Source organism: Ctenocephalides felis, unplaced genomic scaffold (assembly GCF_003426905.1).
Source record: "Ctenocephalides felis isolate EL2017-DRISC unplaced genomic scaffold, ASM342690v1 CF-g0.4_SCAFFOLD_03573, whole genome shotgun sequence".
In the NCBI taxonomy this organism is placed as follows: domain Eukaryota; kingdom Metazoa; phylum Arthropoda; class Insecta; order Siphonaptera; family Pulicidae; genus Ctenocephalides; species Ctenocephalides felis.
In genome coordinates this window covers 6842365-6857018 of record NW_020539727.1, presented here as the reverse complement: position 1 = coordinate 6857018, position 14654 = coordinate 6842365, and the positions used below count along the sequence as shown (strand labels likewise).

General features: G+C 29.0%; 5 protein-coding genes across 5 annotated transcripts; all 5 read right to left on the bottom strand.

Moving 5' to 3' along the window:
• Positions 1–3201: 3201 nt before the first annotated feature.
• On the bottom strand, positions 3202–3807 carry LOC113389453 (zinc finger protein 710-like). The gene has a single exon (XM_026626485.1). It carries the CDS (start codon positions 3805–3807, stop codon positions 3202–3204), a length of 606 nt encoding a protein of 201 aa, XP_026482270.1.
• Positions 3808–4671: 864 nt separating this feature from the next.
• Positions 4672–5583, bottom strand: LOC113389452 (zinc finger protein 239-like). Its single transcript, XM_026626484.1, has one exon. The coding sequence runs from the start codon at positions 5581–5583 to the stop codon at positions 4672–4674; it is 912 nt and encodes a 303-aa protein (XP_026482269.1).
• An 862-nt stretch (positions 5584–6445) lies between these two features.
• Positions 6446–7357, bottom strand: LOC113389451 (zinc finger protein 239-like). Its single transcript, XM_026626483.1, has one exon. The coding sequence runs from the start codon at positions 7355–7357 to the stop codon at positions 6446–6448; it is 912 nt and encodes a 303-aa protein (XP_026482268.1).
• An 864-nt stretch (positions 7358–8221) lies between these two features.
• On the bottom strand, positions 8222–9133 carry LOC113389450 (zinc finger protein 239-like). Its single transcript, XM_026626482.1, has one exon. The coding sequence runs from the start codon at positions 9131–9133 to the stop codon at positions 8222–8224; it is 912 nt and encodes a 303-aa protein (XP_026482267.1).
• A 4115-nt stretch (positions 9134–13248) lies between these two features.
• On the bottom strand, positions 13249–14256 carry LOC113389449 (zinc finger protein 525-like). Its single transcript, XM_026626481.1, has one exon. The coding sequence runs from the start codon at positions 14254–14256 to the stop codon at positions 13249–13251; it is 1008 nt and encodes a 335-aa protein (XP_026482266.1).
• Between the last annotated feature and the right edge of the window lie 398 nt (positions 14257–14654).

Sequence of the window (14654 nt, the reverse complement as noted above, 5' to 3'; positions counted from 1 at the left end):
ACTGCATGCAGTTTATTATCTTTTTATTATAATTATTTCAATTAGTCCTTAGAAATATGAGATCATAGATAAAAGAAGAGTATATATACTCTTATTATATATATCTGAGTATATATCCGATTAGGATGATTTTATCTCATACACTTATATACTCTATATATACTTATATACACATATACAGGGCCGGTCCTGGGGTCCTTAGCGCCCGCATGCAACTTTTTTTCTAGCGCCCCCCCCCCTATTAATTTTAACTGTTTTAACAGTTTATCATTAAAATTATATAAATATTTACATATTTTCTAAAAATTAATTTTTAATTATTCTGGATTTAGTACATAAAAATTAGATTTAATTTAAAAGCGTATAAAATATATTGATTTAAAATTTATTTAGAAAATCGAAGCGATTCGCGGGTTTATTATAAGCAAATATTTTTAAATTTTCAATTATTTTTAACGTAAGTGAAATATTAATATTTGGGTTTTAAAACATTTTACTTATTTATTATGCGATTTATCCTATTGAGCAAACCATGCCCAGAGAGCTAAAATGAACTAGGTTTTCATTTTCAATCATAACACTCGTATTTCATGTTGGATTTTTTAAATTTTAATTTAATTTAATTTTTTAGCATTTACAATATCCAAAATTGCGTCGTAAACTTCTCCTTATTGATATCGTAAGAGACGAATTGTATTCATCCTTGCTTTCTCGTCATATTCATAGTATCAGTTTGTTGTTCTAAAGTTAAATTATTAACATATTTTAGAAGTATGTCCAAAAATCAGTAAAAAATGCAATAAAATTACACATTTCTTGAACTATATTGAAACCAAACTTGTTATATTTGTTATATTTGTATAATGTATTAATTCTGCATAGTTAATAATTATTAAATTCAGAGTATGGACATACTAGGTATGAAAAAGCCTTAAGATTTTTGTTACAAAGTAAATTTTGCTTCTATTTTTCATATTTGTTCCATTTCCATAACCCTAACCACGCATCTCTTCAACATTCAAAATTCATCATATGCGAAACATTTGCAATAAAAGCAAAAGTTACAATTCAATTTCACTGACTCCCCATTTTTTATTTCCCGATTATAATTTGTTTATATTTGTTAACAAGTTCCGTTTCAACTAAATTAGCTCGAAATTTTGCCATAATGCCCAATTTGTCAATAATGCCCAATAATTAATTTAATCTTTCGCAGGTTTGCGCTTATGGGATTGAACACTATATAATTTCCTTCTCGATTCTACGGTCACTTCAGAAAAACAAAATTGAATAAGTAGATTAAGCAATGAACAGAGCTGTTATTTACTAATTTGCAGAGTTATTAATCGGTTAATTGTTTTTACTGATATCACATTGCAAAATAAATAATGCTTTTTGTGTCTCCGAATCCCTATACTTAAGTTAGATTGTTTATTATAATTTATTAAGTATTCTAGATTTTATATAAATAATTCTAGATTTTCTATAAAAGAATATAAATATTATATCAAAAATTTAATTTCCGAAACTCGTTTTGGCGCCCCCTAAGGCGTGCGCCCGCATTTTTTGCATGCATCGCATGCAAGGCAGGACCGGCCCTGCACATATATATATATAGAGTATATAAGTGTATGAGAAACACTTATGAGCATTAGTGCATTTTATGCCTATAAAATATGAATTGTGAAATTCACAGTATATATTTATAATAATCTATTTGAAAATGCAAACAAAATTATTATTAATCATAAAATGAGTTAAAATCTGGCGTAATTTTCTTGTTCGTCTTACCAGAAAACTTGACAGAAATTCTATTACAAGAAATATTGGCGTCGTGTGCACCGGGCTTTAGTTAAATCTATTGGTGCATGACATCATGCCTTAAGGCATATTGCTAAAACTTCCCATATTAATTTGGGATTTTGAAAAACTTTATACTGTTTCGAAAATGTTGAAAAAAAAAATTATTTTGAGAATTTTGAAGAATTTGCCAAAACTTTGAAACTCATGTAAGTCCATACTGTTTTAGTTACAAGAATTTTCCAAAGTTAATTTATGAAATTGACTTATGAAATATGTGATATTAATATTTGAGTAGAGCTTTTAGATTGTGTTCAGTACACTAGATTTTTTTCACATGTTTCATTATTATTAATCAAAAACAACTGCTAAATATAAAGCTATTCCCATTATTAATACATTATAAAAATTAAAATATGAAAAAACAATTATATAATGATATAATATGTAACATTCTCATTGATTGTCAATACAAACATATTATGTGATATTACTGTATATTTTTATACCATTTATACATTCTATTACAGGTGAAGGTACTTAATTTATAACATTTTTCAGAATATTTAAAATCAATGTAACAAATATGTAAATTTCATTTATTTTCATTACGCTTTCGTCTATGCAATGCCATGTGTGTCTGCAAACCCTTCGATTTAGTAAATCCTTTATTGCATATTTCGCACTTATAAGGATTCTCTCTATGATGAATCAACATATGTTTTTTCAGACTACTTAATTGTGTGAATGTCTTATTGCATATATTGCATTCAAGGCTACAAACTCCACTGTGAATTAGCAAGTGACGTTTCAAGATACCTAATTTTGTAAATGTCTTATTGCAAAGATTGCATTTATGGGGACGCTTGTGAATGACCATGTGGTTTTTCAGATTAGCTGAAAGTTTGAATGTCTTATTGCATATATTGCATTCATAAGAGTGTACATCACTGTGAATGATCATGTGTTTTTTCAGATAACTTAAATGTGTAAACGTCTTATTACAAATATTGCATTTATGGGAGCGCTCGCGAGTGTGAATAAGCATGTGTCTTTTCAGAAAACCTAAGTGCGTGAATTTCTTATTGCATATACTGCATTCATAGGGGCATACTCCGCCGTGAATGACTATGTGACGTTTTAGGGCACCAAAATCTTTGAATGTCCTATTGCATATATCGCATTCATGAGGACGTATTTCATTGTGTATCAGCATATGACTTTTCAGATTACCTAATTGATTGAATGTCTTTTCACAAATATTGCATTTATGGGGGCGTACTCCTTTGTGAATTAGCATGTGTATTTTCAAATTACTTAAGTATGCGAATGACCTATTGCATATATTGCACTTATGCGGATGCACATCACTGTGAACAAGCATGTGCCTTTTCAATTTACTTAATTCCATGAATGTTTTTTATTGCATATATTGCACTCATGCGGGCGTACTCCACTGTGAATGAGCATGTGCCTTTTCAGTTTACTTAATTGCGTGAACGGCTTATTGCATATATTGCATTCATGAAGAGATAGTCCTTCATGCAACAGCATGTGATTTTTTAGATGACCTAATTGTTTGTAAGTCTTATGGCAGACATCACATTTAAAGGGTCGTTCTTCAGAATGTGCAATCATGTGTGCTTTCAACTGTTTTGTTAGTTTGAAAGTTTTATGACAGATTTCGCATTCGAAAGGACGTTCTTTGCTTTGACTAGGCATGTGACTGACCATATGCTCTTTTAATTGATCAGGTTCTGCAAATAATCCAGTATTATCACATGTCTCGATTGGCTCCTGTTTGACTTCTTCTTCTATAGTCACTTCGGAATTCATGAATCTTTCTAAACATGTTTCATGGTCTTCAGGGCACGATTCAGATTTAACAATATCATCAAGAATATCAAATTGATCCTCAATTTCGCATTTAATATCTTCTTCTGAATATTCTGGTGGTTCAATTTTAATTTTCTGATCATTCATAGACATAATTGTGTCTTCTGACATGTTTAAATTATTCACTACTTATACTCATTTACGGAACTTATAAATATTTGTGGTCTAAATAATAATTTAGTTTAATCAACAATAATTTTCAACACAATGATGATTTCAACATTTATCGTTTGACATTTGAAGCATAGAGCAAATTTTAGAAAGATGAGTCATTGATCACTTCACTTTGATATACTAACAAATGGCGCGTATTTTCAAATTCAATACGGTTCTCTATATCTCAACTGTCAACAAATAATTTAACAATTCTAGAATGAATAATTCCTAGATAATAAAATAATTTGGGTTAAGCTATTGGTGCATGGCATCGTGCGTTAACGCATATTGCTGAAACTTCACGTATTAATTTGGAATTTTGAAAAACTTCATGCTGTTTTAAAAATGTTGAAAAAAATTTGAATTTTTGAGAATTTGCCAAAACTTTGAAACCTATTTGATTAAGTGTATACTGTTTTAGTTACAAGAATTTTCAAAAGTTTATTTAAGAAATTGACTAATGAAATATGCAATTTTAATATTCGAGCAGATCTTTTAGTGTAGATTGTGTTCAGACACTAGATTTTTTTCACATGTTTCATTATGATTAAAAAAAAAAACAACTGCTCAATATAAAGCTGGTTAAAGTGGCTATGGAAAGCGGAATCAATGTTTGGTAATTCTCATTATTAATACTTTATAAAATTTAAAATATGAAAAACAATTATAGAATAGTGTAATATGTAACAATTGCATTGATTGTCAATACAAACATTTACTGTATATTTTATACCATTTATATATTCTATTACAGGTAAAGGTGTTTACTTTATAACATTTTGCAGAATATTTAAAATCAATGTAACAAATATGTTTATTTCATTTATTTTCATCATGCTTCAGACTATGAAGTGGCATATGTTTTTTCAAATCCTTCGATATAGTAAATCCTTCATTGCATATTTCACATTCATAACGATGCTCTCTATCATGAATCAGTGTATGTGTTCTCAAACTGACTAATTGTGTGAATGTCTTATTGCATATATCACATTCATAGGGACGTAGTCCACTGTGAATGACCAAGTGACGTTTCAGACTACCTAATTCTGTAAATGTCTTATTGCATACATGGCATTTATGAGGGCGCTCACCACTATGAATAACCATGTGTCTTTTCAGATTACCTGAAAGTGCAAATGTTTTATTGCATATATTGCATTCATGGGGCCGTACTCCACTATGAATGACCATGTGATCTTTCAGATGGCTTAATTGTTTGAATGTCTCATTGCATATATTGCATTCATGAGGGCGTACCCCGCTATGCAACGTCATGTGATATTTTAGATGACCTAATTGTTTGTAAGCCTTATGGCAGATATCACATTTAAAGGGTCGATCTTCAGAATGTGTAATCACGTGTGTTTTCAACTGTTTTGCTAGTTTGAAAGTCTTGTGACAGATTTCGCATTCGAAAGGACGTTCTTTGTTTTGACTAGGCATGTGAGTGACCATATGCTCTTTTAATTGATCAGATTCTACAAATAATCCAGTATTATCACAAGTATCGATTGGCTCCTGTTTGACTTCTTCTTCTATAGTCACTTCGGAATTCATGAATCTTTCTAAACATGTTTCATGGTCTTCAGGGCACGATTCAGATTTAACAATATCATCAAGAATATCAAATTGATCCTCAATTTCGCATTTAATATCTTCTTCTGAATATTCTGGTGGTTCAATTTTAATTTTCTGATCATTCATAGACATAATTGTGTCTTCTGACATGTTTAAATTATTCACTACTTATACTCATTTACGGAACTTATAAATATTTGTGGTCTAAATAATAATTTAGTTTAATCAACAATAATTTTCAACACAATGATGATTTCAACATTTATCGTTTGACATTTGAAGCATAGAGCAAATTTTAGAAAGATGAGTCATTGATCACTTCACTTTGATATACTAACAAATGGCGCGTATTTTCAAATTCAATACGGTTCTCTATATCTCAACTGTCAACAAATAATTTAACAATTCTAGAATGAATAATTCCTAGATAATAAAATAATTTGGGTTAAGCTATTGGTGCATGGCATCGTGCGTTAACGCATATTGCTGAAACTTCACGTATTAATTTGGAATTTTGAAAAACTTCATGCTGTTTTAAAAATGTTGAAAAAAATTTGAATTTTTGAGAATTTGCCAAAACTTTGAAACCTATTTGATTAAGTGTATACTGTTTTAGTTACAAGAATTTTCAAAAGTTTATTTAAGAAATTGACTAATGAAATATGTAATTTTAATATTCGAGCAGATCTTTTAGTGTAGATTGTGTTCAGACACTAGATTTTTTTCACATGTTTCATTATGATTAAAAAAAAAAAACAACTGCTCAATATAAAGCTGGTTAAAGTGGCTATGGAAACCGGAATCAATGTTTGGTAATTCTCATTATTAATACTTTATAAAATTTAAAATATGAAAAACAATTATAGAATAGTGTAATATGTAACAATTGCATTGATTGTCAATACAAACATTTACTGTATAGTTTATAACATTTATATATTCTATTACAGGTAAAGGTGTTTATAACATTTTGCAGAATATTTAAAATCAATGTAAACAAATATGTTTATTTTCATTCATTTTCATCACGCTTCCCTCTATGAAGTGCCATGTGTGTCTGCAAATCCTTGGATTTAGTAAATCTTTTATTGCATATTTCACATTTATAAGGATGTTCTCTGTGATGAATCCACATATGTGTTCTCAAGCTGCTTGATTGTGTGAATGTCTTGTTGCATATATCACATTCATAGGGACGTAGACCACTGTGAATGACCAAGTGACGTTTCAGACTACCTAATTCTGTAAATGTCTTATTGCATACATGGCATTTATGAGGGCGCTCACCACTATGAATAACCATGTGTCTTTTCAGATTACCTGAAAGTGCAAATGTTTTATTGCATATATTGCATTCATGGGGCCGTACTCCACTATGAATGACCATGTGATCTTTCAGATGGCTTAATTGTTTGAATGTCTCATTGCATATATTGCATTCATGAGGGCGTACCCCGCTATGCAACGTCATGTGATATTTTAGATGACCTAATTGTTTGTAAGTCTTATGGCAGACATCACATTTAAAGGGTCGTTCTTCAGAATGTGCAATCATGTGTGCTTTCAACTGTTTTGTTAGTTTGAAAGTTTTATGACAGATTTCGCATTCGAAAGGACGTTCTTTGCTTTGACTAGGCATGTGACTGACCATATGCTCTTTTAATTGATCAGGTTCTGCAAATAATCCAGTATTATCACATGTCTCGATTGGCTCCTGTTTGACTTCTTCTTCTATAGTCACTTCGGAATTCATGAATCTTTCTAAACATGTTTCATGGTCTTCAGGGCACGATTCAGATTTAACAATATCATCAAGAATATCAAATTGATCCTCAATTTCGCATTTAATATCTTCTTCTGAATATTCTGGTGGTTCAATTTTAATTTTCTGATCATTCATAGACATAATTGTGTCTTCTGACATGTTTAAATTATTCACTACTTATACTCATTTACGGAACTTATAAATATTTGTGGTCTAAATAATAATTTAGTTTAATCAACAATAATTTTCAACACAATGATGATTTCAACATTTATCGTTTGACATTTGAAGCATAGAGCAAATTTTAGAAAGATGAGTCATTGATCACTTCACTTTGATATACTAACAAATGGCGCGTATTTTCAAATTCAATACGGTTCTCTATATCTCAACTGTCAACAAATAATTTAACAATTCTAGAATGAATAATTCCTAGATAATAAAATAATTTGGGTTAAGCTATTGGTGCATGGCATCGTGCGTTAACGCATATTGCTGAAACTTCACGTATTAATTTGGAATTTTGAAAAACTTCATGCTGTTTTAAAAATGTTGAAAAAAATTTGAATTTTTGAGAATTTGCCAAAACTTTGAAACCTATTTGATTAAGTGTATACTGTTTTAGTTACAAGAATTTTCAAAAGTTTATTTAAGAAATTGACTAATGAAATATGTAATTTTAATATTCGAGCAGATCTTTTAGTGTAGATTGTGTTCAGACACTAGATTTTTTTCACATGTTTCATTATGATTAAAAAAAAAAACAACTGCTCAATATAAAGCTGGTTAAAGTGGCTATGGAAAGCGGAATCAATGTTTGGTAATTCTCATTATTAATACTTTATAAAATTTAAAATATGAAAAACAATTATAGAATAGTGTAATATGTAACAATTGCATTGATTGTCAATACAAACATTTACTGTATATTTTATACCATTTATATATTCTATTACAGGTAAAGGTGTTTACTTTATAACATTTTGCAGAATATTTAAAATCAATGTAACAAATATGTTTATTTCATTTATTTTCATCATGCTTCAGACTATGAAGTGGCATATGTTTTTTCAAATCCTTCGATATAGTAAATCCTTCATTGCATATTTCACATTCATAACGATGCTCTCTATCATGAATCAGTGTATGTGTTCTCAAACTGACTAATTGTGTGAATGTCTTATTGCATATATCACATTCATAGGGACGTAGTCCACTGTGAATGACCAAGTGACGTTTCAGACTACCTAATTCTGTAAATGTCTTATTGCATACATGGCATTTATGAGGGCGCTCACCACTATGAATAACCATGTGTCTTTTCAGATTACCTGAAAGTGCAAATGTTTTATTGCATATATTGCATTCATGGGGCCGTACTCCACTATGAATGACCATGTGATCTTTCAGATGGCTTAATTGTTTGAATGTCTCATTGCATATATTGCATTCATGAGGGCGTACCCCGCTATGCAACGTCATGTGATATTTTAGATGACCTAATTGTTTGTAAGTCTTATGGCAGACATCACATTTAAAGGGTCGTTCTTCAGAATGTGCAATCATGTGTGCTTTCAACTGTTTTGTTAGTTTGAAAGTTTTATGACAGATTTCGCATTCGAAAGGACGTTCTTTGCTTTGACTAGGCATGTGACTGACCATATGCTCTTTTAATTGATCAGGTTCTGCAAATAATCCAGTATTATCACAAGTATCGATTGGCTCCTGTTTGACTTCTTCTTCTATAGTCACTTCGGAATTCATGAATCTTTCTAAACATGTTTCATGGTCTTCAGGGCACGATTCAGATTTAACAATATCATCAAGAATATCAAATTGATCCTCAATTTCGCATTTAATATCTTCTTCTGAATATTCTGGTGGTTCAATTTTAATTTTCTGATCATTCATAGACATAATTGTGTCTTCTGACATGTTTAAATTATTCACTGCTTTACTCATTTTACTAAATAATTTCACTGCTTATAAATGTTTATAAAAGTAATTGTGGGAGAAATAATAATTTAGTTTAATCAACAATAACTTTCCATTAATTTCCTTATCTATGTTTCCATTTGTAATTTGGCATTTGAAGCATAGAGTACTCTTTTAGAAAGATGAGACATTGACCACTTCACTTTGATATAACATGTGGCGCGTATTTTCAAATTTAATATGATAATTTGAAACTGTCTTCAGATAATTTTTTAACAATTCTAGAATGATTAATTCCTAGATAATGAAATAATTTCAGATTATTAGTTAAGCTATTGGTGAATGACACCGTGCCATAACGCAAATTGCTGAAACTTAATTTTTGTAACACTTCTTAAATTCTAAAAGTTCTTAAATTTCAGCTAGTTTTTACTAATGTAAACATATAATATTCGGAATAAAAATTAAAAGTTATTTGAAATAAAAAAAAACTAAAAATATGTACCTAATTCATGTACATATTGCAAACTATAAAAAGTCCGCATTTCAACTACGAATTATTCAGTATCCAAGTGCATAAAACATTTTTGACTAAATTTTAGTGAATTTTATCTAATTTTTACTAATGTCAACATATTTTACTGTTCGAAATGAAGATTAAAAGTTATTTGAAGAAATCTAAAAAAATGCTCCTCATTCATGTATTGCAAATTATAAAATTACTGAAGTACACATTTTAACTATGAATTATACAAAATTTCAATATTCAAGTGTATATTACAGTTTTTACCAAATTTTAGTAAATTTATCTAGTTTTTGCTGATGAGAATAAATTATAAAGTTCGAAATAAAAATCAAAAGTTATTTTAAATAAAGTCAAAAATGTTCTAATGCAATGAAGTCTGCATTTCAACTAGGAATTATTTAAAATTTCAATATCCCAGTATAAAAAACGATTTCAACTGGCCTTTTGTAAATTTTATCTGGATTTTGTAATGTACAAAAAAAAAAAAATTAAAAGTTTTTTGAAGAAAATTAAAAAATGTTCTAAGATCATTTATTTATAGCAAATGTTCAAGTCACTGAAGTCGAAAATTTGACTCCGAATTATTTAAAATTTTAGTATGTAAGTGTAAATAATAGAGGTTATACCAGGTTTTATTAAAATTTATCTAGTTTTTACTGAAGTATATAGAGGATAGCGGCCGGAATAAAATTTCCAAGTTATTCAAAGAAATGTTAGTAAATGTCCAATATTCACGCATAACTAAATACTCATCACCATTAACATACAACAATTTTCCCTAGCTTTTAAATAAATCTAGCTTATACGAAAGTATACAAATAAAATGTTCGGAATAAACAGTTTGTTGTTTTAGAAATATCTTAACTTTAAAGGGTCTGGGCGTGTTTCCATACAGAATTGGCCCCACCCTGGTATTTAAATTATTTTGATGCCATTTTATAGGTATTTTCGAGAAAATTCGATATACCAAATTTCAAATCCGTAGCTCATCATTTGGCCGAGATATCAGTGAAAACATGTGAAAGTGGCCCCTTTTTCAAACTCACTTTTTGTTGGAAATATGAGAGATATCGAAAAACTGTTTACGTCATTCTATTTGTACTGATCTTGTCTATATTATTTATAATGAATAATGTTAAAAAATTGTCATTTACTGCATGAAAAGTTGAAAATAAGTTTTTATTTGAAATTTTCGACCAGTACGGTTAATTTGACTACTTTCTAAATAGCATCATTTTAAAGCCTGTATATTTTAATTTTATTATCCAAATTATATTTGAATCGAAGTGGAACTTTTTATAAAAAGTTGAAAAAAACCGAAGGTAGTACACGCGGAACCCGTAGAATATCTGTGTAAGCGTCTCTCAATAGCAAACCAGTGCACATTATGCGCTTGGCGCGCATCGGAACATATTCTATATAAAGGTAATACTTATTTAAAAAATAAAATTAGATATATACATTTATGTCTTTTATATTCATATATTTATGTATATAATTATTGTGGTTATATATTTATATACAATGTTTTTTTTTGTTTTGAAATTATACCTAAAACTTTATTTGCTTTTTATATTTTATATTGTTAATGTATATTATTTTATAACGATAGAAATACATAAATAAATAGTCACTATATTTACCATAGTAATATGGAAGTTGAGTTACGAAGTTATTAAGACACTTTTAATCGTAGTCGCTATTATTGTTAAAAGAAACTGTTTAACTTGTTATTAACATTGTTAATAGAAACTTTTTAAACACTTGTTTATTGCAGATTTTGCAATTTTCCAGCATTATTGTTTCTATTAAGTTTATAATTATGAAATTACTAAAATACCCACTAAACCACCAAAGCTCTCACTAAAATAACAATGGATTTGAATCAGAAAAAATCTAAATACAGATTTCACACAGAACACAAAAAAGCAAACAACTAAAATAAAATAACTCTGATATCTATGATAGTAATTACTGAAACATTATATTTTCTGATAGATTATTATAAATTCTTGAAGTAACTATACTGGAAGCAGCTTAAACACAAACTGATGCATTTTTTAAAATAAAATTAAGTAACAAAGCTAGAGCATTTCAAATTATTAAGAATTTTTTATATTATATTCTTCTATCTTTGTCATATCTTTATCGATACTGCAATAATACAGAGTAAAGAACGTATTTTTATCTCAATATTCCAATTGTTATTCAAAGAATAATTGTATATTTAGTTTTTATTGTGAGTGAATGATTGAATGCATCATTATTTGTATACACAAAATATAAATATAAAAGACATAATATTTATAACAGAAAGAACTACAGTTTCTATTAACAATGATAGCGACTACGATTAAAAGTGTCTTAATAACTTCGTAACTCAACTTCCATATTACTATGGTAAATATAGTGACTATTTATTTATGTATTTCTATCGTTATAAAATAATATACATTAACAATATAAAATATAAAAAGCAAATAAAGTTTTAGGTATAATTTCAAAACAAAAAAAAACATTGTATATAAATATATAACCACAATAATTATATACATAAATATATGAATATAAAAGACATAAATGTATATATCTAATTTTATTTTTTAAATAAGTATTACCTTTATATAGAATATGTTCCGATGCGCGCCAAGCGCATAATGTGCACTGGTTTGCTATTGAGAGACGCTTACACAGATATTCTACGGGTTCCGCGTGTACTACCTTCGGTTTTTTCAACTTTTTATAAAAAGTTCCACTTCGATTCAAATATAATTTTGGATAATAAAATTAAAATATACAGGCTTTAAAATGATGCTATTTAGAAAGTAGTCAAATTAACCGTACTGGTCGAAAATTTCAAATAAAAACTTATTTTCAACTTTTCATGCAGTAAATGACAATTTTTTAACATTATTCATTATAAATAATATAGACAAGATCAGTACAAATAGAATGACGTAAACAGTTTTTCGATATCTCTCATATTTCCAACAAAAAGTGAGTTTGAAAAAAGGGGCCACTTTCACATGTTTTCACTGATATCTCGGCCAAATGATGAGCTACGGATTTGAAATTTGGTATATCGAATTTTCTCGAAAATACCTATAAAATGGCATCAAAATAATTTAAATACCAGGGTGGGGCCAATTTTGCATGGAAACACGCCCATACCCTTTTGCTAATTATCAAAACACTAAATATACTAAATACTATAATACTAAATTAAAGACAATTGAAAAATCAATTGAAGATAAACAAAAAATACAAGCAAACTCTATTAATCCACATGTAAACTGATGTTAAAGTTACTAGTATTCAAAAGCATAAAAACATCCTGCGCGCTGATAAGCATCAGTCCTCAAAGAGCATATTTTTATTCTGCCCGCCTATAGTGTGTTAATACTTTATAAAAATTAAAATATGAAAAACAATTATAGAATAATGTAATATGTAACAATTGCCTTGATTGTCTATACAAACATATGTGATATTCATTGTAAATTTTATACCATTTGTACATTCTATTACACGTAAAGATACTTTATAACATTTTTCAAAATATTTAAATTCAATGTAATTTGTTTATATTTTATTTATCTTCATCATGCTTCAGACTATGAAGTGCCATGTGTTTCTTCAAATCCTTTGATTGAATAAATTCCTTATTGCAAATTTCACATTTATAAGTATGCTCTCTGTTATGTTTCAGCAAGTGTTTTTTGAGAAAACTTAATTGTGTGAATGTCTTATTGCATATGCTGCATTCATGGTAAGGTCGTTCTCCACTGTGAATGAACATGTGACGTTTCAGACTACCAGATTCTGTAAAAGTCTTATTGCATACATCACATTCATGACGGCGTATTCCACTGTGAATGAGCAAGTGACGTTTCAGACTACCTAGTTCTGTGAATGTCTTATTGCATATAGTGCATTCGTGTGGACGCTCGCCACTGTGAATGACCATGTGATTTTTCAGATTACCTGAATGTGCGAATGTCTTATTGCATATATTGCATTCATGGGGTCGTTCTCCACTATGAATAACCATGTGAACCCTCAGATGACCTAATTGTGTGAATGATTTATTGCATATGGTGCATTCATAGGGGCGCACACCACTATGAATAAGCATGTGACTTTTCAGATGACCTAATCGTATGAATGATTTATTACAAATATTGCATTCATGGGGGCGTTCTCCTTTGTGCATCAACGTGTGACTATTCATATGTAATTTCAACCCTTTTGATACTTTGAAAGTTTTATGACAGATTTCGCATTCGAAAGGACGTTCTTTGCTTTGACTAGGCATGTGAACGACCATATGCTCTTTTAATTGATCAGATTCTGCAAATGATTGATTACAAATGTCACATACACAACGTGGTGTATCGATTGGCTCCTGTTTGATTTCTTCTATTGTCACTTCAGAATTCATGAATCTTTCTAAACACATTTCATCTTTCTCAGATTTAACATTATCATCAAGAACATCAACTTGATCCTCAATTTCGCATTTAATGTCTTCTGAATACTCTGATGGTTCAATTTTAATTTTCTGACAGTTTATAGGCATAATTGTGTCTTCTGACATTTTGAATATATTCACTGCTCACAATCACGAAATAATTTAAATAATTTCAAATATTTACGAAAATTTTTTGTGGTTTAAAGAATAATTTAGTTTAATCAACAACAATTTTCGACATTATAAAGATTTCTACAATTATTATTTGACATTTGAAGCATAGAGTATGCTTTTAGAAAGATGAGACACTTTGAAATTTAACAAGTGGCGCGTATTTTCAAATTCGATTTGGTTCTCTGTGTCTAAAGAGAAACTATGTTCTGTGAGTATTGTTTATATATTACATATATATAATATATTACATATATATATATATATATATATATATATATATATATATATGAGTAATTTCTTCAAGGGCAATACATCAAATAAAAGGCAAAGATTTAGAAGTTAAACGTTTC

Coding starts and splice junctions, on each gene's coding strand:
- LOC113389451 (XM_026626483.1), bottom strand. CDS start 7,357: ATGTCAGAAGACACAATTATGTCTATGAATGATCAGAAAATTAAAATT.
- LOC113389449 (XM_026626481.1), bottom strand. CDS start 14,256: ATGTCAGAAGACACAATTATGCCTATAAACTGTCAGAAAATTAAAATT.
- LOC113389450 (XM_026626482.1), bottom strand. CDS start 9,133: ATGTCAGAAGACACAATTATGTCTATGAATGATCAGAAAATTAAAATT.
- LOC113389453 (XM_026626485.1), bottom strand. CDS start 3,807: ATGTCAGAAGACACAATTATGTCTATGAATGATCAGAAAATTAAAATT.
- LOC113389452 (XM_026626484.1), bottom strand. CDS start 5,583: ATGTCAGAAGACACAATTATGTCTATGAATGATCAGAAAATTAAAATT.